The sequence below is a fragment of the Ceratotherium simum genome, chromosome 33 (assembly GCF_057802395.1).
Source record: "Ceratotherium simum simum isolate JZ-2026a chromosome 33, ASM5780239v1, whole genome shotgun sequence".
Taxonomy (NCBI): Eukaryota; Metazoa; Chordata; class Mammalia; order Perissodactyla; family Rhinocerotidae; genus Ceratotherium; species Ceratotherium simum.
Genome location: NC_141932.1, coordinates 27,045,166 through 27,072,015, shown reverse-complemented (window position 1 = coordinate 27,072,015; position 26,850 = coordinate 27,045,166). Strand labels below are relative to the sequence as shown.

The following is a 26,850-nucleotide window of genomic DNA, read 5'->3' as shown; positions in this document are numbered from 1 at the left end:
CAGGGTTCATATTCTGTCACCACCTGCTGGGCTGTTAACATCTTGACAAACCTCTGCAGTGTGGGTAAGCAGCCTGAGTGCTCAAGTGTCCCATCCTCCTGGCTCCTCTCCCCGGGCCACCAGGAACCCCAAGCTGGCATCCTCTCTGACGGTTCAGCCGTGGTACCACGTGGCTGGTGAAAGTGTCACCCTTCCCCAGGGTCATACAAGATTGCCTGTCCACTCTGTAGGCAAAGTTCGCATGTCCCAGCTGCTGAGGCCCTGGTAGCTATGCTGACCTCAGCCCTTCCAGAAGCCCTTTCTCGGCTTAAGCTCCCAGGGCTGTCTGGTTACCAGATTGCTACTCACAGTGCCTCACTTCCAATGGTCACGGGAGGTGTCAAGGCTGGGCTCCCCCCAGCGCCCCGAGTACCCGAGCCCGAGTGGCGAGTGTGCACCAGACCCCAGCCAGGGCTCACTTGCCTCAGATTTCCGCTTCGGTCGCCTGAAGCCAAGTGCTGGCCGTCAGGACTGACCTGCATGACCCGCACGCCGGCTTTCACGTCCAGAGGTGCCCCGCTCTCGCTCCCCCGGTCTGGGAAGTGTGCCGTGTCCTGCAGGTGCTGGATGTCATTCTCCACATATATTACCTTCAGCAGGGTCTGCAGGAGGGGAGGGCAGAGGCCAGCTCTGTGAGAAGCTCAGACGCACCTCTGTAATTCTGTCTCCTGACAGCCAGTCTCCCATTCATTAGTAATGGAACTCCTGGAATTTTGACCTGGGAGCTTCACCACTCAGAATAACAACTATTTCCCAACCTCCCTTGCAGCTAGATGAGGCTGTGTGAATAAATTCTGGTCAATGAGATGTAAAGCAAGTGGAAACTCTTCTGCTTCCTATCTTCTCTCCTGCTGCCTGGAACTTGGATGTGATGACTACAGCTCTGGCAGCCATATGGGATCATGAGGACAAGGGTCACTCCTTCAAAATGGCAGAGTGGAAAGCTGGAAGGCTCTTGGGTCGCTAAGGGCTTCCTGCAGCTGCCAAAACAGCCCAGAGTGGTTACCTCCAGACTATTTATGAATCAGAAAACCAAACTTTTACCTTTTGTTTGGATTTTTCTATTGTGTGGAGCCAAATATAAAACTTACATCACAGGTGCAGAAGAGAAGATGGTAGTTTTGGGAGAGGAGTAGTAAAGAAACATCTGCTATACATACCCTGCATTATGGGCCTTTTCTGTTCCAGCCACACTTTCAGGTTTTCCAACTCACAAAGCTCTCTCTCACCTCAGGGCTTTTGCACAGGCTATTCCCTTGGCATAGGACACACTCCTCTCCCCTCTTTACTCCTCCCAATCCTCCATTATCTCAGTGCAGGCGTCTCTTCCTCTAGAAAGCTGCCCCTGATGCCACACAGAAGATCAGACGACTGCTTTTTTTTTTTTGTGAGGAAGATCAGCCCTGAGCTAACGTCCATGCCAATCCTCCTCTTTTTGCTGAGGAAGATTGTCCCTGGGCTAACAACCATGCCTACCTTCATCCACTTTATGTGGGAGCCCGCCACAGCATGGCCTGACAAGTGCCACGTCGGTGTGCGCCCGGGATCAGAACCCGGGCCGCCAGCAGTGGAGCGCGCACTTAACCGCTACACCTCAGGGCCAGCCCCCAGATGACTGTTTTATATCCTACTAGCACCCTGAAATTTTCTTTCGTGGTGCTTATCCCATTTGTGATTATGTCAGAATCTGTGCAGGTCCTGGCTCACTGTCTGCCCTCCCCACTAGATTGTGGTGCCAGGAGGGCAGGAGAAGGGTCTGTCTTAGACACTGACGTGTCCCCAGCGTGCAGCACTGGCCTTCCTAAGTGTCTGCAGCATAAATGAATGCACGATTCAGGGCTCAGCTCCTCAGAGAGGCTCCCTCACTGAGCTGGCAATACCAATCATTTCTTCAGTAAAGTGTTTTCTCCCCAGCCTCTCATCCTGGCTCTTTGTGGGGTCCTGCCAGCACCCCCACCTGAGGCCCCACTGCGTGGCAGCTAGTTGGACAGGGGAGGCCCCTGCCTGGTTTGGCCCATCAGGTGCTTTGCCAGGGAGTTCCGACTCAAGACTTGGGGAGCAATTTCATTTCTACTGAGTGTGTCAGGTTGTCTAGAGCGGCTGTGTCCACACACACCTGGAGAGCAGGAGCTGACTGGCAGACAGGAGTGGAGAGGACAGGCTCTTCTATCGCAGACAGAAAGAGAGGGAGAGAGAGAAACAGGAGAGGGGAGACAGAGAGGGACCTGCCTTGGTTCCCGCCCCTGGTGAAGCCTAACGCTAAGCTTCCGTAAGACTCCGTCCCGCCCCAATATCCTAGCTTAACGCAGGTCTCTGTTCTTCCAAAAGACAGGTCACAAGGAAGCCTCTCACATTACTGAAGATGTTTTTCTGATAGTGAGAGTCAGGGCCGCTATCCATGTTCCAGAAGCGGATGGTGTTGTCTGAGGAACAAGTCAGAAAAGACCCTGACGGCAGACAAGCTCTTTGATCTTCAAACTCAGGATACACCTGCGGATCCCAGAGAACAAGGCAAAGGAGATTCATTACAACCACTCCAATGGCAGCGCTATGATACACTGCGGCATTTTGGTAAAAAAAAGTAAGTTGCTGATAAACAGGTATAGCACAACGCCTTCTATGTTAAAAATAAACAAGAAAAAAGGACACAAAATGCTACCATATCCCGTACACGCCCCACCTTCAGCCCACGCTGTAAACATCCCCACAGATAAATTTCCAAGGAAAATGGGCAACTCAGCCAAAAATCACTAAGCACAAAAGGAAATAAGAAGCACCAAAAACAAGAGTCTAGCTTCAAATATTGCAATTATCAGAGAGAATATAAAATAACCATATTTAATATGTTCAAAGAAATAAGATACCTTTGACAAGATTAAAAGTATGAGGAGCCAACCAGAAACTACAAAGAATAACCAAGCAGGGCTGAAAAAGAACAAAACAGAAATGAAAACATATTAAAAACCATAGAATAGACACAATTGAAAAGAAAATTAAGTGAACTGAAAGACAGAATTAACCACATTATTCAGAGCGCAGTTCAGAGAGACAAAGAGACAACATATAGAGATTTGAAAATACGGAAGACTGGGTTCTGTGAAGATGATGATAGCAGCAGCATAGGTTTTTTAATCCAAACCAAAACCCATGGACAACATTTACAGCAAAACTAGGTGACAAGACAGTCCCATAACTCCCAAATACAAGCAGGTAGGGACAGAGTACCACCAGTCCTAAGAGCTACACATTATGAACACATACATGGGGGAAAGCGGAGAGAAGCAATGGGGCCTCTGACAGACCCAAGAACAGGATACCCCAAAGTGGCCAGCAGGCACTCACTGGAAAGCACGATGTGTCTAAGGGAACAGCAGCTGAAAGTGGGAGGGTTTCCTCCACTCCAACAGCGGCTGAGTGCAAGGGCCCGGCGGCAAGGTCTGAAGGGGCTGGAGCAGCCAAGGTCCTGTGCACTCTCTACACTGACCTGCCAGGGCTCCCTTCCAGGACAAAGGCCCATCCTGAGGGGAAACTGCTGGGAGTGGAGACAAAAGTGATCAGGACAGAGACAAGAGAGACAAAGGAAAGAGGAGGTTCAGATAAAAGTAGAAACCTAACACATAAATAGGAACATAACATGGAAATATCAGAAAGCAAGCTGCCATATTTTTGAATGGTATAAAATAATAGTAAGATGGAGGTCTTTCTTGCGAAGTTAGAAAACCTGACCTGAAACATACCATCTTCTAAAAATTCAGAAAAACTAGTATCACATAAAAATTAACAACAAAAAAGGACCAAGGTCAAGTCCCGAACCAACTTCCCCTTTAAAACTAAAGGAAAAGAAAGCAAGCACATCAGAAACACATTTCCATAAAACAGATCAAAACTATAACTTACTATTTCAGACAGAGCTAAAAGACATTAAGAAAATGATCTCAGATATGAAAAGCAACCTAAGTCATAATTGGAAAAACTCAGAGACAAAGTGACAGAATTCAAAGAGTTAGAAATAAACGCAAGGCTGGCCCTGTGGCTTAGAGGTTAAGTGCGCGTGCTCCACCACTGGTGGCCCGGGTTCGGATCCCGGGCGCACACCAACGCACCACTTCTCCAGCCATGCTGAGGCCGCGTCCCACATACAGCAACTAGACGGATGTGCAGCTATGACATACAACCATCTACTGGGGCTTTGGGGAGAAAATAAATAAATAAAAATTAAAAAAAAAAAATTCTTTGGGCTTCTAGGCAAAAAACAGCAAATGACTTAAAAGGGAAAGACAGACATGAGACATTTCAATAACCATAAGAAAATGGAGTAATATATTTAAGATAGACAAGGAAAGAAAATGTGAGCCAAGCATTTTTTTATCCAGCAAAAGTGACTTTCAAGTATAAAGGGCACAGAAAAAATGTTATCAACATGCAAAAACTCAGGAAATACTGTCCTTATAAACTGTTCCTGACAAATCTACTAAGAATGAGCTTCCGACAACAAAAATGACTAGAGATACATGGACATAAGGAGATGATTAAATTTATAGTTTCTTGTAGAATTAAGAATAAATGAGGATCAAGTGACATCACTGAAAATGGCAGAGTAGGGAATTCCAAAAACCTGTCCCTCCACCAAAGCAACCTTAAGTTGGCAAAAACTGTCAGAATCAACTTTTTCAGAAATCTGGAATCTAATTTACAATAACCAGGAGAGTGCTTACCGAGGAAAGAAGCTGCGGAATTTTGGCATTTAAGGAAATCACTGTCAAATCACTAGCTGACCACTAAGATGATGGAATAGAGACTTCAGTGACCACACACGACATATGACGAAGAATATAATCTTTACAAAAACAGTTCAGAAAAGTCACTAAACAAACAATTATAACCCATAACAACAAACTCTGAGGAGGGGGAGAATTCGATTTCCAGAGCTACTACACTATAATATTAAAAACACCCAGTTTTAAACAAAAAATTATGAGACAGGCACGCAAAAAAGGAATAGTCCATTCACAGAAAAAAAAGAAATCAACAGAAATTGTTAATTAACAGAAACAGAGGAAGCCCAGATTGGACTTATTAGACAAAGACTTTAAATCAACTGTCTTAAATATACTGAAAGGGATCAAGGAAATTGTGCCCAAGAAATAAAGGAAACCAGGAGAATAATGTCTCATCAAGTAGAGAATATCAATAAAGAGATAGAAATTACAAAAGGGAATCAAATAGAAACCTGAAGCTGAAAAGTGTAATAACTAAAATAAAAAATTCACTAGGGTTCAACAGCAGATTTGGATTTGACAGGCAGAAGAAAGAATCAATGAACCTGAAGATCAACTGAACCTGAACAGATCAATAGATCAACAGAACCTAGTCTAAGGATCGGAAAGAAAAATGTATCAAAAAATGAATAGAGTCCAGGTTATCTGTGGAACACCATGGAGTATACGAACATACACATTATAGGAGTCTCAGAAGGAAAGGAGAGAGGGAAAGGGACAGAAAAAATATTTGAAGAAATAATGGCTGGGCCGGCTCCGTGGCTTAGCGGTTAGGTGCGTGCGCTCTGATGCTGGCGACCCGGGTTCGGATCCCGGGCGCGCCCCGAGGCACCGCTTCTCCGTCCAGCGCGAGGCCGAGTCCCACGTACAGCAACTAGAAGGATGTGAACCTATGGCATACGGCTATCTACTGCGGCTTTGGGGGGAAAAAAAATGAATAAATAAAATCTTTAAAAAAAAAAAAAAAAAAAAAGAAATAATGGCTGAAACTTCTCGAATTTGATAAAAGGCATGAAGCAACACATTTCAAGAAGCTCAAAAAACTCCAAGTAAGATAAACAAACTCAAAGAAATTCACATCAAGACCCACCACAAATTATTGAAAGCCAAAGCCAAACAAAAAATCTTGAAAGCAACAAGAGACAAATGACTTGTCCTGTACAAAAGAGCCTCAATGAAGTTAACAGTTGATTTCTCATCAGAAATCATGGAAACCAGAAGACAGTGGGACAACATATTTGAAGTACTAAAAGAAAAAACTGTTAACCAGGAATTCTCTATCTGGCAAAACTATCCTTCAAAAATGAAGGAGAAACTAAGACTTCACAGATAACAAAAGTTGTGGGAATTTGTCACTAGCAGACTCCCCCTACAAGAAATGCTAAAGGGAGTCAGTCCTCCAGGGTTAAGTGAAAGGACACGAAACAGTAACTTGAAGCCATATGAAGAAATAATGAACACTGGTAAGGGTAACTACATAGGTAAATATAAAGGCCAGTATTAGTGCCTTTTTGGTTTGTAACTCCTCTTTTCCTATATGATTTAAGAGACAAAGGCATAAGACAATAATTATAAATCAATGTTAATGGGTATACAATGTATAAAGATACAATTTGTGACAATAACAACACAAAAGGGAGGGAGAGAGCCCTTTATGGATAAGAGCAGAATGTGTGTAAACTATTGAAGGTAGGTTGGTATTAAACTAATTTGTTAAAAATTTAAGATGTCAATTATAATCCTCCAGTAAAAAAATAACTAAAATATACAAAAGAGGAAATGAGAAGAAAATCAAAATGCAACATTACAAAAAATCAAACACAAAAGAAGATAGTGATAGAAGAATTAAGGAACATAAAAGATACAAGATAGAAAGCAAATAGCAAAATGGCAAGAGTAAGTCCTACTTTATGAATAATTACTTTAAATGTAAATAGATTAAACTCCACAATCAAAAGGAAATAATTGGCAGAATGCATTAAAAAAAAGATCTAATTACATATTGTTCATAAGAGACTCACTTTGTATCCAAAGACACACACAGGTTGAAAGTGAAGGTATGGAAAAAGATAATTCATACAAATAGTAACTAAAAGGGAGCTCTGGGTATCTATAGTACATCAAACAAAACAGACGAAGTCAAAAATTGTTACAAGTGACAAAGAAGAGCATTATATATTGATTACATCATCAAGAAGATATAACAAGTATAAATATATACACACCTAACAACAAAGACCCAAAATACATGAAGCAAAAATTGACAGAACTAGGGCCGGCCCCGAGGTTTAGTGGCTAAGTGCGCACGCTCTGCTGCTGGTGGCCCGGGTTCGGATCCCGGGCTCGAACCGACACGCCGCTTCTCCGGCCATGCTGAGGCTGCGTCCCACATGCAGCAACTGGAAGGATGTGCAGCTATGGCATACAGCTATCTGCTGGGGGCTTTGGGGGGAAAAATAAATAAATAAAATTATTAAAAAAAAAATTTGACAGAACTGAAGGGGGAAATACACAGTTCTGTAATAATAGTTGGAGACTTCGATATTCCACTTTCAATAAAGACAGATCTAGAGAGAATATCAATAAGGAAATAGAGGACTTGAAAAACACTATAAACCAACTAGATCTAACAGACATATAAAGAATATTCCACCTAATAACCGCAAAATACACATTCTTCTTAAGTGAACATGCAACATTCTCCAGAATAGATCACATATTAGGTCACAAAATAAGTCTCAATAAATTTTAAGACTAATCATACAATCTTCTCTGACCACAACGGAATGAAACTACAAATGAATAACAGAAGGAAATTTGAAGAATTAACAAATAGAGTCATGCAGTGCAAAACGACGTTTTGGTCAATGACGGACCATATATATGATGGTGATCCTATAAGATTAGCCTAGGTGTGTAGTAGGCTATACCACCTAGGTTTGTGTAAGTACACTCCATGATGTTCACACAATGACAAAATTGCATAACAATGCATTTCTCAGAACGTATCCCCATCATTAAGTATGCATGACTCTGTGGATATTAAACAATATACTCTTACACAACCAATGGGTCAAAGCAAAAATCAAAAGAGAAATTAGAAAATACTTTGAGAAAAATGAAAATGAATACAGAATATACCAAACTTTATGGGCTGCAGCAAAAGGAATGTTCAGAGGGAAATCTATAGCTGTTAACGCCTACACCAAAAAAAAAAAAGATCTCAGGTAAATAACTTCACATCTTAAGGAGCAAGGAAAACAAGAGCAAACTAAACTGAAAGCTAGCAGAAGGATGGAAATAATAAAGATTACAATGAAGATAAACAGCCTTTTTTTGTAGAAATGGAAAAGCTGATCCTAAAATTCATATGGAATTGCAAGGGACCCCAAACAGCCAAACCATAGAGAAGAAAAAGTTGTAGGACATACACTTCCCAATTTCAAAACTTACTACAAAGCTACATAATCAAAACAACGTGGTACTGGCATAAAGACAGACATACATTAATGGAATATAATTGAGAGTCCAAAATTAAACTCATACAACTATGGTCAATTGATTTTCAACAAGTGTGCCAAGATCATCCAAGGGAGAAAGATTTGTCTGTTCAACAAATGGTGCTGGGACTAAATATCCACATGCAAAATAATAAAGTTGGACCCTTACTTCACACCATATACAAAAATTAACTCAAAAAAGATCAAAGACCTAAATGGAACAGTTAAAACAATAAAACTCTTAGAAGAAAACATAGGTAGAAACCTTCATGATTGTGGACTTGGCAATGGTTTTTTAGATGTGACACTAAAGGCACAAGCAACAAAAGAAAAAACAGATAAACTGGACTTCATCAAAATTAAAAACATCTGTGCATCAAAAGACACCATCAAAAAAGTGAAAACATAACAAAGAATGGCAGAAAATATCTGCAAATCATATATCCAATAAGGGTCTAGTATCCAGAATATATAAAGAACTCTTACAACTCAACAGCACAAAGACAAACAATCCAAGTAAAAAATGGGCAAAAGGCTTGAATAGATATTTCTCCCAAGATATACAAATGACCAACAAGCACATGAAAAAATACTCAACATCGTTAATCACTAGGGAAATGCAAGTCAAAACCACAATACGGTACCACTTCACAAACACTAAGATGGCTATAATTAAAAAAAAAAACAGAAAAATAACCAGGATTGGCAAAGATGTGGAGAAACTGGAAGCCTCATACACTGCTGGTGAGAATGTAAAACGGTGCAGCTGTTGTGGAAAAGTTTGGCGGTTCCCCAAAAACTTAAACATAGAATTTCCATATAACCCAGCAATTCCACTCCTGGGTATACAGCCAAAAGAACTGAAAACAGATGTTCAGACAAAGCTTGTACATGAATGTTCACGGTAGCACTATTCACAACAGCCAAAAGGTGGAAACAACTCAAATGTCCATCAGCTGATAAATGGATAACAAAATGTGGTATCATCCATACAACGCAATCTTATTCAACCTTAGAAAGGAATGAAGTACTGACACATGCTACAACACGGATGAACCTTGAAAACATTACGCTAAGAGAAAGAAGTCAGACACAAAGTCCACACACTTTATGATTCCATTTATATGAAATATTCAGAACAGGAGAATCCATAGCCACAGAAAGCAAATTAGTTCTTGCTAAGGGCTGGGGGAGTGGGAATGGGAGTGACCGCTTAATGGGTACAGAGTTTCCTTTTGGGGTAATGAAAATGTTCCAGAACTAGACAGTAGTGATGGTTGCACAACATTGTGAATGTACTAAATGCCACTGAATTGTACATTTTAAAATGATTTAAATGGTAAGTTTTACACTATGTGTATTTTGCCACTATATATATGTAGACTTATACCACCCCAAAATAAATGGAGTTAAAAGGGAGAGAATATTGTATATATAATTACTATATAATCAGATCACATACAGTATAATTATTTTTTAAACTGGGGGAGAATGGAGAGAACATATGCAAAAAATGTTGTTTTATCTGTTTTCAAAATTGAATACTTGTCATTCTTAGACTGTTGTATACATAACGTGGGAACAAGTAAATGACTAACTGGGGATATTCTAATTCCACCATCCCCTGTGTCTTTGAGAACTAGGATTCTGGAAGGATCAGTCCAATAGCTATGAGCATCCCCAGCACTCAGACTGTGATTTTGAAATACCAATGCAAACTGAAAAAAAAAAACTAGGACGTCTTCAAAAAATGGCTGATTCCAGGTCTGGGACAGGAGATGTACAAGATGAGGCTGGAACATCTTGTCATCTCAGGTAGCAAAGTAGTTATCAAAGACTACAAGGGTCATGCCCAAAGGACTTGGGAGCCAACTTGAAGAGGCTTCCTCTGGCCAAAGATGGGACAATTTGAGCTCCAATACTGTTAATAATTGCAATGGATTAAAATATATCCAATATATTTAAATACATAAGTTTATAATGATATTAAATAAAAACAACTAGTTACCTTTAGAGGACAGGGAAGCAATTCATTATCTTGAAAACTGGTAAATAAAGGGAAAGAATCAAGCATTTATCCTGCCTTTCCTATATGAAGTGTACCACTGGGTGACCAAATGGTAGATGAGGGGAAGTGTCTCTTCATATTAGTAGTCCAACTAATAAAAAGAAATGATAGAATTAGAATAGCACCATATTGCAACCCCCAATGAATAAATGGATCTAGGCATTAAGCATCAACAGTTGCTAACAATAATTGATAAACTACATTTCTTTTGTGTGGTTTTCTAGGCCTGTTTTATTTTAAAAAATATGAAGGAGAGAGACAGATAGGACATCAAAGTTACAAAAGAAGAGAGAGAAGGGGGTAGAGGCAATTCTTAAATCCATACTGGCTGAGAATTTTCCAGAACTGATAAAAAGATCCATCCACAGATATTTTTGATGAGGATATATACGTAACAGGCAGATGCAAAGGAAATGAACTGAAAGAACACACAATAAACTGAAAACAATAGTGACAGCGAGAGAGAGCAGGATTAGGGGTGGGGAGCTAATCAAAATGGACTTGAGCTTTATCTGTAATATCTCAGCTTTTTTTAAGGAGAATACATTTATATATAAATTTTATTTTATTTTATTTTATTTTATTTTTTTTTTTTAAGATTTTTTATTTATTTTATTTTTTCCCCCCAAAGCCCCAGTGGATAGTTGTGTGTCGTAGCTGCACATCCTTCCAGTTGCTGTATGCGGGACTCGGCCTCAGGATGAACGGAGAAGTGGTGCCTCGATGCGCACCCGGGATCCGAACCCGGGCCGCCAGCATCGCAGCGCGCGCACTTAACCACCAAGCCACAGGGCCGGCCCTATATATAAATTTTAAATTTTATTTATTTATTTTTTCCCCCAAAGCCCCAGTAGATAGTTGTATGTCATAGATGCACATCCTTCTAGCCGCTGTACGTGGGACGTGGCCTCAGCATGGCCGGAGAAGCGGTGCGTCTGTGTGCGCCCAGGGTTCCGAACTCGGGCCGCCAGCATTGGAGCGCGCGCACTTAACCACTAAGCCATGGGGCCGGCCCATATATATAAATTTTAAAAACATCCTTGTTGAGTGAGAAAAGTGCTATCAACAGAAATGTCAGATCCACGAAGGCAGATGGATTCAAGTAGTCAAAGGGCTGAATAAGCTTATTCAACAGGAGAAGTTATTTCTCACAACCCTGAATTGGGCAACCGACAAACATTCCTAGTACTAAGAAATTTCCAGCAAAAAAAAAAAAAAAAATAGATACAATTCTTTCTCTACCAGTTATCTTATCTTCAAGGAGTACTTAGAACAGCTTCAGAGAATAAAAAATCCCCAGAGTCATTCTCAGAAAATAAAAACTTCAATACTTAAAAAAAAAACAAAAGCAGGGCCAGCCATGTGGCGTAGTGGTTAAGTCTGCGCGCTCTGCTTCAATGGCCCATGGTTCGCAGGTTTGAATCCTGGGCATGGACCTATGCACCGCTCATCAAGCCATGCTGTGGCAGGCATCCCACATATAAATATTTTTTTTCCCCCCAAAGCCCCAGTAGATAGTTGTACGTCATAGCTGCACATCCTTCTAGTTGCTGTATGTGGGACGCGGCCTCAGCATGGCCAGAGAAGCGGTGCGTCGGTGCGCGCCCGGGATCCGAATCCGGGCCACCAGTAGCGGAGCGCGCGCACTTAACCGCTAAGCCACGGGGCTGGCCCAGACAGCCCACATATAAAGTAGAGGAAGATGGGCACAGATGTTAGCTCAGGGCTAATCTTCCTCAGCAAAGAGAGGCGGATTGGCAACAGATGCTAGCTCAGGGCTAATCTTCCTCACACACATGAAAAAAAGTAAAAAAACAAAAACAAAAAAAACACTACACTACCCAAATGGCCCCCACCAGAGCTCTCTGAGGTACGCATGCTCCTGCAGCAGGACCTCTGCTCTTGCTGTTCTCCCCAGTGATCTCGAGCCTTAGCCCTTCACTTCCTGCAGGTCTCAGCTCAAACGTCACATCCTCAGGGAGGCCTTCCCAGACCACGCTTTCCTCTCTAGACTAGCATTCTCCATCCTCCTTTCCCCTATGCTGCTTTAGTTTTCTTCAGAGAGGTATGGCTACTTGGCATGTTATATATCGATGATGTTTACAGGTTTACTCTCCCACCCAAATGTGAGCTCCATGCTCCATGACTTTAGTCAGTTTCTTTCCCAGTTGTGTCCCCAGCACCTAGAACAGCACCTGGCACATAGTAGAGGTCCACGAGTATCTTTTGAAGGAATGGCTGAATGGGTTCCCCAAATCCCGCAGAAGCCCCAGACGGGGCTGAGCAAGGGCGGGGGAGGAAGAGCGGGGCTCACCTCCACGTTCCAGACGTAGGAGCTGTGGAAGAGCTCCGACCACATCTTGCCTACTTTGTTGATGTCCTTGACATCCCAGATGTAGATGCTGTGGTCCTTATACACACAGGACAGCCGCTGGTGGATGGGGTCGAAGGTCAGTGCCACCGTATCTGGGTAGACTGCTTCTGCCTTCCTGCGGAAGAGGAAGCTAACAAAGCCACACGGGTCATCAATCACCATCAATGTCACTGTGAGTAGTAACAGCCACCTCTGGTGACACTCGAGCTGTCTTATGCCTGGCAAGGCCATGGTGGTCCACCTCTCTCACTCCAACTCCACTTACCCCTCTTTCCTCTCCCTCTGCTGTGCTTCCAATAGGGGTTGTAAACTGGAAGCTTCTGCTTGGCCCCTGAGACCATTTGAATTTTCGACTCCAGTTAACATTTCTCTCCCCTCATTTCACTCAATCCAAGCTCACATACCTTAGGCCTTCTTTCTCATCAGCCCTACCAACACATGATCAAAAATCCCCGTGCAAGGCAGCTGGGGAGCCGCCCCTCACCTGAGGCCTCCCTACAAAGGCTACGGTTTACTGAGCACTTACTGCATGCGGAGCAAGAGCTTTAGCTGCACTGAATTCCCATGACCTCCATGATAGGGAGTATATTTTACAGATGAGGAAACGGAGGCACAGGTTGATACAGTGACCTGTCTGAGGCCACATGGCACACAGCAGAAGGCGGCAGACTGGGCAGCCCGGCTACCCCAACACACCACCATCTGTGGGTGCTCAGCCTCTCTTTCCTTTGAGTAAGCCAGTCACCCCTTCCAGGCTCTCTCTTAGAAAAGGTACCCAGGAGCTAATGTTCAGCAATCTACAAAGAGGCAGCCCCAGGCACCCAGCACCCCCTGGTTAGGTAGCCCTTACCCCCACAAAACAGACTTACGACAAAGAGGAAGACAGGCTACAGCTCAGCGCTTCCACCCGCTCTCGGCATGGCAGCCAGAGGATCTAACGCTCAAGGTGTGACCACATAACACCAACGCCTGAAACCCCCCTGGCTGCCCATGACCTCAGAACAGACTATATGCTCCTCCCGGTGGCCTCCATCCGTGCTCACCCGTCTCCTACCACCTCCCCTGGCACACTGGGCCCATAGCTGTTCCTGCGACACACCAAGCCCAGCGTGCTATCCCCTTAAGCTGTTAACGCTTGCTGTCAGGACTCAGCTCTCCACACAGCTGGCTCCTTCTCCCAGAGAGGCCTCTCCTGGCTACCCAATCAACACAGCCCCACCCCCAGGCACTCTCCTCCCTGAGCCTGCTTTATTTCACCAAAGCCTTCATGACTTTCTGAAATGATCTTGCGTACTCGTTTATCATCGAGCTCCCTCACTAGACTGCAGACTTCAAGGCGGCAGAGATTTTGCTGCCTTGGTACAGCTGTATCCTGCTTCCAGCCCAGGCTGGCCAGATATGTAGATGGATCTGGAAGCATGGATGGACACCAGCAGAAAGACTCTGGGTGGGCCCCTCCCCCGCCCCTTCCCCTCCCCCCTCCCCTCCCCCCCTCCCCCTTCCCCTCCCCCTGCTCGGTAGTACCTGGGCTCCAGGCCCTGGGCCACGTCCACCCCGAGGTAGTGCGGCTTGGGCAGGTTGGCGAGGTAGTGCAGGTTGTGGGCCTGGAAGATGCGGACTATCCCATCTGTGCAGCCACAGAAGATGAGCTCCTGGCTGACACAGAGGCAGGAAGACAGGGATACCTGTGGGGGTAGAGGGGCTCCAAGTGGTCTTGGTGCTTTGTGTGGCCTGGTTCAGGGACACGGCGACTGGGAGAACAGCCTTGGGCCTCCAGAGAAGCCTTACAGTTTCTTGGGTCTAAGAAGCTCATTTTGGCAAATTTTAAGATGTTTGCAATCAGAATATAGCATACAGACACTACTGAAGGAAATGTGCCAGCAGGCAAACAGAGGCACGGCCTGGGAGGGCGCTCTCGCTGCTGTCTACAGAGGAAGTCAGCTGCGTGGTAAACATCTGTGTGGCAGTCTATGACTTCAGATCGGTCACCTGCAGTCACAGGGCTGAATCCGAGGCCTAAATTTTATTCCCTATGGCTTAAAAACAACTTCATAGAGATTACACTTCACAGCAGCATAGAAAAAAGTTTCTGCATACAGGAAGTACTGTCCATCCTGGCAGGACATACAGGAAGGGGCAGGAAGTGCCAGACCTCCTGACACAGATTGGAAGAGTTTTTCCAAAGCCAGAGGGACTTAATTTATGAGTCGTTTAGGACAACTGCTCAGGGGCTAAACGTCTATCTGTCAAAAGCTTCTGACTTGCTAAAAAGTTGCATAAGTTCCAGCAAGAGGATTCAAACAGGAAAAAAAATGATGTTTAACCAACTAGGAAAGACGGATAAAACTCAGAATTCTTCCACATGCCCGACACCACGAGGTAACCCTAAAGGTGAGCTCTGGAAAGGGGTCACAAGAGCAGGAATAGAACAAGGAGCAAACCACCATGCTCCTGCCGACAGCCAGGTGGGCATCCAATCTCAGAATGGGAAGACAGCTTCAACCCAAACCCTCAGATCCTGAAGAAAAGTGGTTCCGCAATTTATTGATAGATCATCCTTCAGTTTAAAATGTTATGTATTTTGTATAGTCGTTTTTGACTGAAAAATTAAATCAATGATACCTTAGATTAAAAAAAAAAAATGTAGCCCTCCCATGCCAAAAGTGCTCAATGAAGAGAAATGTGAACTGGATCAAACAGTGATGAGAAAGCAACAGTAACCTTGACCCCCGTTACAGGGTCCCAGGCACTGTGCTAAGTCCCTTACACACATTATCTCATGTGACTCCCTTACCAACTGGCAGACAGGTAGCAGTACTGCCATTTTACAGATGAGGAAACAGGCTCAGAGAGGGAAAGTCACTCACCGGAGATGCACAAGCAGAACTTGAAGTCAAACCCAGAGCAGGTGCGCTCAACTAGCAGGCAGGGACACTGCTGAATGTCCCTGGAGAGACATGTCATGGGAAGAGTGTTTCTCCCCCGGATGGCAGAGAGGGAGGGTGGGTACCTTTAGGTTGATCCACTTCTCCAGCACCCTCTTCTCGTTGAACTGGCAGAGGAGGCCCGAGGAGGACACACAGAAGGTACTGCCTGCCATCTGGCCCTGGCCACAAGCCACACCACAGAAGACGTTGTTGTGCAGCTCACCCAGGATGCCTGAGCGCCCCACGAGGGGCACGGTGCCTGTCACCTGGAGGCACAGCAGAGCACAGTGAGACACTGTCCACACGGCCCAGCCCCCAGCAAGGTCACGATGGGCCTCTCATGACTGGAGAATACAACATAGCCAAACAGGAGGACTCGAAGAAACTTCTCCAAGTGGAGAAGGGAAGAAAAAACAGAACACACTTCCAGGCAGAGTGGCTGGAAAGCGGTATCCAGGAATTATGTCTGGCCCCAGGGTCGTGAGGGAGGCTGTGGGGGGAGGTTTCCCAGCAGGGCTGCCAGTCAGAACCCGGAGAGCAGGCCCAGAGGCAGAAGCTAGACCCCTGAGAGGCCGGACAGCCTCTGAGACCACTGCCCCCAAATCTCAGGTAGAAACAGGAGTCCGTACTGTCCGTGATGGCTACTCCCCGGGCCAGCTGAGGCGTCAGGGACAGAAACTCACCTTTGCCTCAGTGGCGACTTCCAAGAACCAAAACCTCACGTGCCGGTTCCCAACAGTGACAAAATAACTGCTGTCCTCTGAGAAAGAGAGGGCGATGACTCTGCATGATACCTTGTTGGAAGCCACCAAAATGTCTTTCTGGAAGAATCAGTACAGAGAAGTTCACGCCAGCACCTACCCAGCTGGACTATTCATGGCTTTGCCCTCAGCCCTGCATCTCCCCACTCTCCCCTGCTCCATGTCTGCTTCTTGGGCCCTCCTGTGAGCTGTTTTATGGGGAACCCATGCGTGGCACTCTTATCATCCCAACACAGAGGAGACTGAGCCTGGAAAGGCTCCCACGTGAGCGTAAGCTACGGAGCTCTCCCCAAGACTTCAAGCTGTGCAGCCCACACACGGTGTTGAGGACAGCCACAGCTGGGAGAGAAGGACAACACAACCCATGCCTGCCACAGACAGGGCTCTCACTCTGGGCCCCACTGAGCCCTTCACAGGATAACTCATGGAATCCCCTCAACAGCTCTCTAAGGGAGGTGCTTCTCCCCCCACTCTGCTAGGCTCAGAGGGGGATGTCATGTGCTCGAGGTCACACAGCAGATTATGAGCAGAGCAAGAACTTGGTAGCCACTTCGGCCAACTTTAAGTCTTCCCAGAACTGTTCCAAAGTCCAGCCTTCCACATCCACTCACTGAATTCTCACAACTCAACAAGGTAGATACTATTATACCCGTTGTACAGATGACGAAACAGACTCAGAGCGGTTGGGTCACTTGCTCAAGGTCACAGCTGGTCAACATAAAAATAATTACAGAATCCCACTAGTTGAGAGCTTGTCATGTGCCCTACATAAGTGCCTAGAACAAGGATCGGCATGTGGTAGGTGCTCCATAAACGTTTGCTGGATAAACGAGCACCTTACCAAGTGATCTCATTTAGTTGTCCAATGGCCCAGACTCAGGCTGGTGCTCCCATGCCCACCAGTTGGCTCTCACCTTCCAGTCCCAGACGTTGAGCACCATGTCGTGCTGGTAGCCCATGGACACGATGTGCTTCATATTGGGGGAGAAGGCCACACAGGCCACGCCGTACTTGTGGCCTAGCATCTCTGCCACCTGACTCTTCTCATCCACGTCCCAGATGCGCACGGCAGGCCTGTGCCCGTTCTGGGGAAGGTGAGGCCATGACTGCTGCTGGCTGTGCCCCAGGCAGGTCAAGAGGGGCTGTCAGGGCTGACAGTGGCACTGCCCCGGGTGTGCCCGAAAGCCCCCTCCCGCCTGCCACGGGGCTCTTGTGGCCCAGGAAGGAGCTATTCCAGGGACTCCCCAGGCCTGCTGGGCACGGAACGAATGGCCCCAAGACCACCCCACCCACTCAATCAGGATCACGACTCACCTCCCCTGTCACTATGTACTTCCCATCAGGGGAGAAGGCCAGAGCACTCAGAGACTTCCTGGGGACAACGAAAGGGGTTGATCACTCGTCCCACTCAGGGGGGCAGCCAGCCCCCAGCCTGGCTGTGCTCACAGCACTCTGTCCACTCTTGCTCCCGACTGAGGAAAGGCCCGAGAGGTGAGCACCAGCAGCTCCCACAGAGCCCGTGCTGCCTACGGGCCCCACCCAGACAGAGTGCCTTCCCTACTGCCAGGAGAAGGTGGCGCGGCACAGGGAACTGGGGTTTTGTAAAAGCAAAGGCCCCTTCCTCCCTAAAGCCCCAAACCCAGATGGGATGGACACTCTACAGGGACCCTCCTTCCTCTCCCTGGGCAGGGGTGGCCTCCCTGAGAAATTCGCCTTCTAACCCGGAGAAATTCAGATGTAGGAATATACGGATCTGGCCTAACTATTGGGTGGTGCTGAAGGGAGGACCCTGGCAGACAGCACGCTGAGACAGCTGTAGCGCGTGCTCCACTGCCAAACGCTCAAGGTATTCTGGAAAATCCGTGAGCAACCAGCACGTCTCTGATACTCCCAGCGAGCCTGCTCAAGGCCTCAATGACTGGACTAGTTTGCTCACTTTTTGGGCAGCAAGTTCCACCGTTCCCAGACTGTTGTTTCTTTCTCTCCCTTCTCTCTTTTAATCTTGTTTTTACCGCTGCTCCTTAACAGTCTAGTAATTGTCTCTCTCACATGAGTAGATCGGTGTACAGAAAACTCAGTGAATGCCTCTGAGTGAGTCTTTCACAACCTCACAGAACATTTATCATCATCCACTCAAGCCTCCAGTGGCTTCCTATGGCTCCTGACTGCAGCAGACAAGGGGGCCACCTAGCCAACAGCCACTCGCCCCCTGTTCCTCACTCACAGAATCCCAGTTGTCATTGGGATAGCAGTGTCCCCAGCTAGACTACATTCCTGACCTCTCTCGTAGCTACACAAGCACAGCTACGTGACTTAGTCTGGCTAACGAGAGGTAAGCTGAAGTGCTCTGTGAGACTTCCAGAAAAGTTTCTCAGAGGGCACTCTCTGCCTTGCTCCCCACTTGTTCCCCTTCTGAAACAAAGACATGACAGCCAGACTCCATCTTGGACCACGAAGCCACCTCAAGAAGAGAAGCCTCACAGTAAGCATGGTGCCACAGAAGGACAGGGAGAGGGGTCCCTGATGCTTGCATAGACACCAGCCCCCTGGGGGTCTACCTCCAGACTTACGTGCAGGAAGAGCATGCCCTCGTGTTTCAAGCCACGCTTGTTGTGGGGTTTCTGTTGTCTGCAGCCACTGCTAACCCAACTGTCGCATGCCCTGACACTGTGCCCGGCCCTCTGCCAAATGCCGTATGGGCATCACTGCACTGACTCCCCACACACGCTCTGTGAGGTCAGGACTCTCGTTAGCCAGTTCTGAGATGAGGAGACCTCAACATAGGGAGGTCCCCTGCCCAAGCTTACCTCACCAGACAGGGTAGAGCCCTGGCTTCTAGGCCAGCGGTTCTCAGCCCTGGCTGCACATCAATTCCCTGGGGAGCTATTGAAAGATGTCAAAGCCGTGCTAAGACGAGTGAGTGAAAGTTTGGTGAGCAACAGGGTAATATGTGCAGTTTCAGAGAAGCTTCCCCCAAGATACTCACTGATCACAAAGGGGAAAAGAGAGGCTTCGTGGTGGAGAAGCCTGGCAGACACCACCTTAACCAAGGGCTCAAAGGGAACACCACCAGTCAGTGGAGAGAGAAATGTCATGCACCTCCTGAGAGAATGCCCCAGAAGAACACAGCATTCCTTCTGAAGTGTTCCTGAGAACCTGAATCTATCAATGAGGAAACGTCAGACAAACCCAAGGTGGGGACGTTCTACAAGATACCTGGCTTGTAACCCTCAAAAGTGTCAAGGTCATGAAAGTCAAGAAAAGAAGGAGGAACCTTCAGACAGAAGGAGACTGAAGAGACAACTAAATGCAATGCGGGATCCTGGACGGAATCCTTTTGCTATAGAGGACATTCTTGGGACAAAAGGGGAAACCTGAATGAGGAGTAGATGGTAGAGATGTACCAATTTTAACTTCCTGATTTTGCTGAATGTACTGTGGTTTTGAAGGATCATGTTTGGTTTTTTTTTGTTGTTGTTGCAGGAAATACACACTGAAGTATTTAGAGGTAGGGGGACATCATGTCTGCAACTTCCTCTCAAATGGTTCAGAAAAAAATGTATATGTATACAGACAGAGAACGATAAAGCAAATGTGGTAAAATGGTCACATTTGGGAAATATGGATGAAAGGTGTACAAGTGCTCTTTGTACTATTCTTTTAAGTCTGAAATTAAATATAAAAAGCTTAGAAACTGTCAATGCTCCGGCCTCGCTCCAGACCAACTGATTCCGCCTTCTCTGGGGTTTAGGCCCAGGGACCAGGGGACTCTGAAATGCAGCTAGGATGACAACCTCCTCACTGGCCACACAACCTCCTAAGACAGAGAGTGGACACCCCCATGCCACCTGCTTGAGATCAAGGTTACCTACTCCACTGCTTACAGGAATCAGGGAGGCAACAGGGAGGATGAGAGGAATGGCCCGGAGGGGGCGGGGGGGGGCTGACAAATGCCACCAAGCTCCAGCCCATCGCTGCCAGAGGGGAATGTGGGCCCCAGGGGCCAGAATCTCTTGCTTTTCCAAAATGAGCGGGCATCTGGATTTCTGTGTAAATCACTTTAAATGTTGTCAACTGAGTCCATTCTTTCAAACATCCTGTGTCAGACAAGTCCATGGGCCTCTCGTTTGCAACCGCTGCCAAGAAGCGTCTCACTTGAGATCACATAGTGAATAAATACTTGAGCCAGGGCTGGAATCCACCGCTGCCTTCACCACCAGTGACAGAACCCAGAGCCAGGAGCCAAGGGTCCAAGAAGCCCCTTCCAAGAGGGAATTTGTATCTGCCATACTACAGGGACCTGCCACTTCTTTTTTTTTTTTTTTTTAAGAGCAATTTTTTTTTTTTTTTTTTTTTTAAAGATTTTATTTATTCAGTTTTTCCCCCCAAAGCCCCAGTAGATAGTTGTACGTCATAGGTTCACATCTTTCTAGTTGCTGTACGTGGGACTCGGCCTCGCGTTGGACGGAGAAGTGGTGCCTCGGGGCGCTCCCGGGATCCGAACCCGGGCCGCCAGCATCAGAGCGCGCGCACTTAACCGCTAAGCCACGGGGCCGGCCCACCTGCCACTTCTTAAGGATCCTATCATAGGGACCATAAGGGAAGAAGAAAACCCACATCTTATCTGTCCACCTGGAGAACCAGGCCAAAGGAGCTCAGCTTGAGCTACGCCATGGAGTGACACTTCTGCACTATTTATGAAATAAATAATGGCAGTGGGGTGCCTCCCAAAGGTCATAACCCAATTGAGACCAAAGCCCCAGGATGACACAGTCATCAATTAGACTGAAGGCAGACCCCCTGGGCACCTACTTGAGCCTGCTCAGGAACAAGGGCCTTCCCCAGTAAACTGGCAGCCGGAGGGATCTTTCTACAACCCAAATCACACGCATTTGTTCAGGAAACAATAAATGCTACCAATGTGCTAGACACTGCTCTAAGTGAGAGGGACACAGGTTTAACGAAGAGAAAGTCCCCGCCCTCAGAGAGCTCACACTGTGGAAGAGAGACTATCAAGATCACCAGAGAGGAAATTAGATAGCACAGCAAAAAGCAGTACATTTTGTGGAGAAAAGTAAAACAGAAGGGAGACAGAGCGTGCTGGAGGGCTGGGTGTGGAAAGCAACAGCCCCAGCCTGTGAACGCCCTCCAGTGGCTTCTCTTTGCAACAGTATCCAACCTCCTTCCCAAGGCAGGAGTGAGGAGGCTTCTGCCTGTTCCAAGCTCATCTCCCCCTCACCCACGCCTCCATTCCAGGCACATGGGCCCTCCGCTGCTCCTCAAACAGCCCGAGACTCTTAACCACTGCAGGGCCTTTGCTCTTGCTGTTCCCTCTGCCTGGAATGTTATCCCCTCACCTTCACAGCTCACCTCACTTCCTGCAGGTCTCAGCCCCAGGGAGGCCTTCCCTGAGCCCTCTGATACGGCTTCCCGCACCACTCTCCGCCCGCAAACCTGCCCTAACACATCTCCACCATTTCCTCCACAGCAATAGTCATAGTCGGCTAGTAATTTGCTGCCTGGTTTAGTCTGTCTCCTCCACTGAGCCATGAGCTCTATGAGAACAGAGATTCTCCTCTCTCTGTTCACTGCCGTGTCCCCAGCACCTGGAACGGCACCAAGCACAGAGCAGACTGACAGGTGAGTGAATGAGGAGTCACCCATCCATGAGCACTTCCAGGTAATGGGAGGAGGGGGATGTGCCAGGACCCGGGGCCCACCCCTACCTCATGCCCAGGCCCCGGCCTACCTGGCAGTATTAAAGATGTGCTGCTGCTTGTTCTCCTTGGGGTTCAAAATCACCACCACACAGCTGGGGAGAAAGAGGAACATGTGCCCAAAATGAGGGGAATACTGGGGCCCAGGGACAATTCTATTCTCAACACAAGTGCCCACATATAAATAAGGCACCCTCTGAACAGAAGATTCTCTGGTCTTCTCTTCCTCCAGGTGTCTATGCTGAGAATTCTAGGGCCTTTCACATTATTATTATATTCTTAAATAGAAACCAACACTTCCCCTGTGGTAACGACTCTGTCAGGCCCTGGGTGAATACAGACCTTACATGCACAATCTCTTCAAATCCTCACAACTGCCAAGTGAGGTCGGAAATCTTAGTCCCATTTTATAGATGAGGAAACTGAAGCCCAGAGAGGAGAAGTCCTTCGCCCAGGGCCACCTAGTAGGTCAGGGACAGAGTGGGGATGCTCGGAAAGGGGCATATATGGTGGAGATGAGACACAAATCTAGGTTGCCCGCTACCACAGCTTGGGTCTTACCCACCTGTCTTTCCCAGACTCGCTGCCACCTCCCACCTGCAGTCACGATTAAGCCTTCGTGGCGCCCACTACATGCCAGGCACTGATCTAGACACAGGTGGGCCCGTGCAATCCTCCCCACAGCCCTCAGAGGTCGGCAGCATTATCTGCACTCTACAGGTGGAGAAGCCGGGGCCCACCCATGCACTCACCCTGCCAGGTAGGCCACGTGGCCTGTGCTGGGGTCACAGGCTAGGCCATTGCTGTTCTGGGCTGTGATGCCAAGCACCTTCTCCAGTGACACCTGCAGGGAAAAGTCCCAGTCAGAAGTACCTGTCCCAGCAGGCGCCACGTGGCACAGCTGCCTCAGCCACCCATTCAGTTCCTGTTACAGCCAACACGCTCACTGAGCTTCTCCAGTCATGCACCAGCAGCTCACACTCATTCTCCTCAACGTTCCTTTGACAAATACACAGTGCTCAGTGAAGGGCACAGAAGGGTGAGGAAGACAGACAAAGACCCCCGCCCTCCTAGAGCTCACATTCTGGGCGTGACGGATGGAGGACAGAGCAAATGGACAGAACGAATACATAAAATAGATGCCAGGTGATGCCAGAAGCGACAGAGGAAAACAGCAGGGAAGGAAGCTGGGAGCACAGGGCAAGGGAGAAGGCCTCCCTGAGAAGGTGACCTGCAAGTAAATTTCTATACAGATGGAAGACCTGGAACCCCATGACAACCCAAGGAAGAAGGCACCATTATCAGCCCTATTTACAGAGGAGGACACTGAGGCCCAAGGTCCCACACCTGCGGAGTGGCAAGGTTGGGCTGGCTCCGAAGCCAGCACCTTGGGCCTGCAGGGGAGACACAGCAGCGAGTAAAAGTGGATACTGTCCATTCCCTCACCAAATTCACAGTCTAGAGGTTCAATAAGTAAAGAAACAAGTGAACGCTCACGTTTAAAACGAGAAAACTCTCTAAGCAAAGTAAGTTAAATGGGCCAGTCCCCACCGTGGCTGATTAAACAATTCAGAGTACGGACTCATAGAATTGTGGTATTTTCATATTTTGAATAGATGAGTTTCTAATTATCATAAAGTAAAACATCCTCAAGCAAGTCTTTGGCCTCAGAAATGAAAGGCAGGGGCTGGCCCTGTGGCATAGCGGTTAAGTGTGCGCGCTCTGCTGCTGGCGGCCGGCCCGGGTTCGGATCTCGGGCGCGCACCAATGCACTGCTTCTCAGGCCATGCTGTGGTGGCGTCCTACATAAAGTAGAGGAAGAGGGGCACGGATGTTAGCCCAGGGCCAGTCTTCCTCAGCAAAAAGAGGAGGACTGGCAGATGTAAGCACAGGGCTAATCTTCCTCACAAAAAAAAATAGAGAAATGAAAGGCAAACAGGATACTAATAGCTAATGTTCACTGAGCATTTACCAGGAGCCAGGCCCTGTTCCAATACCTATAACTGTGTTAACTTATTAATGCTCACACTAACCCTGTGATGTCACTACTGTCATCATCATCTCCATCTTACAGACGAGGAAACAGAGGCCCAGAGGGGTGACCCATCCAGGAAGGAGCAGCAGCAGGACTCTAACCAGGCACCCAAGCAATGGCACTTATGTGGGTCTTATCTGTCAATCAGTATTACTGAGGATTAGTATAACTGGTCATTTTTAGACTAGGTCTTTTGCAAGCCAGATGGACTCTGTCCAGCCAAGCAAGAAAAATAAAAAATGATATCAATTATCCAAAATACATAGTCATAGCTGTATTTTAATAATAACAGTCACAGCTGGCACTAACAGAGTACTTGCAATGTGCCAGGTATTGTTCTAAGTGCTTAAGGCAGGTGAGCTCACTTAATCCTCAAAAATACCCTATAAGGGAATATTTATACTACTATCCTCATTTTACAGATGAGGAAATGGAGGCACAGAAAAGTTCCTAACAGAAAGAACAGAATTAAGGCTTAAGCCCTGGTGGGCTGGGTCCAGAGGCAGTGCTGTTAGCCACCTTGCTGTACTGCCTCTCTGAAACTGCTGTGGTTATTCCTCTCTTTTGTACATTGTTTAGAGCTCACAAGGCACTTTCAGGAACATACAAGATGAGGGCTATGAAGTTCAGGGCGCTGGGTGAGAGATTAAGGTGGGTGTCTGCTTTAGGCTGGGGTTCAAGAAAGCCTCTCAGGGTAGGGATAGTCACGCTGAGACGTGAGTGATGAAAAGCCTGCCAGGTAGATTGCCGCAAAAAGCCCAGAGAACTCACCAAACACAAAGGTTAGGAGGCTGGAAAGAGCTTGGAGCCTCCGGAAAACAGAAAGCAGGCCAGTGTGACTGAATCTTCGTGAGAGAGAGGACAAGGCAGGTACAGCCAGAGAGGTGGGCAGGGGCCACTTGCCCAGGGCCTTGCAAGGAGTGGGTGATATAATCAGAGTGCAGCAGGAAATCAAGGAGCAGGAACAAGATCCACCAGCAGCTACCTTTCATCTGGACTCTGTGCCAAGCAGGTCATATTCACAACTTCATTTCGCCTCTCTACAACTCCACGGTATGGTTATTGTTATCTCCATTTTACACAAACAGACTTTGTGGCTCAAGGAGTTGGAGAACACTTTTTTAAAAATTGCGCTGTGCTAATCGAATTCCTTCTACCTACTCTAAAATCTCCTTTGTTTGTGTCTCAGGACTTAGGAAACTGTTCTGTATGCCCTCCCCCCAGGCAGCGATGCTGAGATTTTACTCATGGTATTCACATCCTCTCCATAACTTAGGGTGGCAATATGGAATAAGAATCCCACCGTGGTAAGGAAGAAGGAAACAGAAGGCAGGGGTGAGCGAAGGAGGAGTAGAGCTGAGGGAGAGTTGAAGCAGGTAGGACTTGGGACTGAACCTCAGTAGGGACCCTAAAGACCCGGCGAGGGGCGAGGTCAACCACAGTGGAAGGGTCCAGAGACACGTCTAAAGGCGACTAAAGTGATATGCAGAAAGGCGGGACTAGGAGGTGATCAGACCTAAAAAGCACTCCGAGGGATGGGACCAGGGAGGAACCCAGCAACGTGCCAAGGGTGCCGTGGGGCCAGGGGTTTAGAAGTGGGCTAGGAACGATAGGCAGTACCCGAGAGAGGGCACGGGACGGTGGGAGGAGCCCTGGCTAAAGGGGCGGGACCTAGGAGACGGGGCGGGGCCAGAGAGCAGCCAAGGGCACTAGCCGAGGCTGATAGACGGGGCCAAAGACCTGAGGGCGGGACCAGGGAGGCCCAGGTAGCCACGAAATGGGTGGGCAGGGCAAACAGCACCTCACCCGGTTCTGCACCGTGTCCTCGGGCGCCGCCAAAGGTCGCGTCCGCCGCCGGAGGCAGAGCGGTGGAGCGGGGGGCGGGGAGGACTGGCCCCTCCGCGCCGAAACTCCCGCCATGACGGATGGCAGCTTCTCGACTGCATCGTTCCGCGCGTAGCCTCCGGGTCCCAAGGCTGCCATCGTCGCGCCGGAGCCGGGCGACCGTTTCACTCCTCAACCGCCGCCGCCGCCGCCTCCACAACCCACTTGAATAGCGAACAGCCGCGGGAAAGCCGGCGCCGCCGCCCATTGGACGCGGCAGGCCGCCGGTCTGGCCAATCGCAGGGCCGCCGAGCGCCGCTTTTGACCAATGAGGGCTAAGAGGCGCGGCGGAGAGTCTGATCGGGTGGAGCCACAGCTAGTCTGCCTGATGCTCGATCAAAAGTCGTGGCTTTTTTATCCAGTCTGTGTTTTCACCATTCACTGAAACATACAGGTTTTAACTATCACGAGGCGAAGGCCAAAGCCTCCGCACCTCGCTTTTTGCTGCTGCACGACCCCCACCCACCAAGACGACTATCCGCCCAACAGCAGTCGCCCGGATGTAAGCGTGGGGTGGAGCCGAAAAAGACTGAGGAGTTGGCGCAGACTCAGAAACGCCGTGACTCCTCCTCTCCCCCAACGAGTGATCAAGTCAGGGTGGCTGAGATGGGGCTTTGCTCAGACGCACTCGCTCTTCCCCATTCGCCACGTGACGAGAGCGTAGCTGTGGTAACGCGGAAGGGCGCGTAGTACGCAGGCGCTCTCGTCCCTCCCCAGCACGTGACCAAGCACCAAGGGACGTCACGTGGGGTAGGCGAGAGCGCGGG

The 26,850-nt window shown here is 47.7% G+C and overlaps 1 protein-coding gene across 3 annotated transcripts in view; it reads right to left on the bottom strand.

The window, feature by feature from the left end:
* Nucleotides 1-26,728, bottom strand: part of WDR62 (WD repeat domain 62) — a 45,477-nt gene extending 18,749 nt beyond the window's left edge. For 2 of the 3 annotated variants that reach the window (XM_014794795.2, XM_087422142.1), the window contains exons 1-11: nt 26,006-26,727; nt 22,917-23,008; nt 22,197-22,259; nt 17,762-17,819; nt 17,362-17,532; nt 16,370-16,507; nt 15,770-15,952; nt 14,284-14,444; nt 12,700-12,889; nt 2,392-2,529; nt 463-641 (exon numbers count right to left, since the gene is read on the bottom strand). In XM_014794795.2, the coding sequence (XP_014650281.1) occupies nt 463-641; nt 2,392-2,529; nt 12,700-12,889; nt 14,284-14,444; nt 15,770-15,952; nt 16,370-16,507; nt 17,362-17,532; nt 17,762-17,819; nt 22,197-22,259; nt 22,917-23,008; nt 26,006-26,182 (1,550 nt within the window). In that variant the 5' untranslated portion in view covers nt 26,183-26,727. Of the gene's footprint in view, nt 1-462; nt 642-2,391; nt 2,530-12,699; nt 12,890-14,283; nt 14,445-15,769; nt 15,953-16,369; nt 16,508-17,361; nt 17,533-17,761; nt 17,820-22,196; nt 22,260-22,916; nt 23,009-26,005 lie in introns of all 3 variants that reach the window. The other variant, XM_087422143.1, reaches the window with a different exon arrangement.
* Nucleotides 26,729-26,850: the final 122 nt, after the last annotated feature.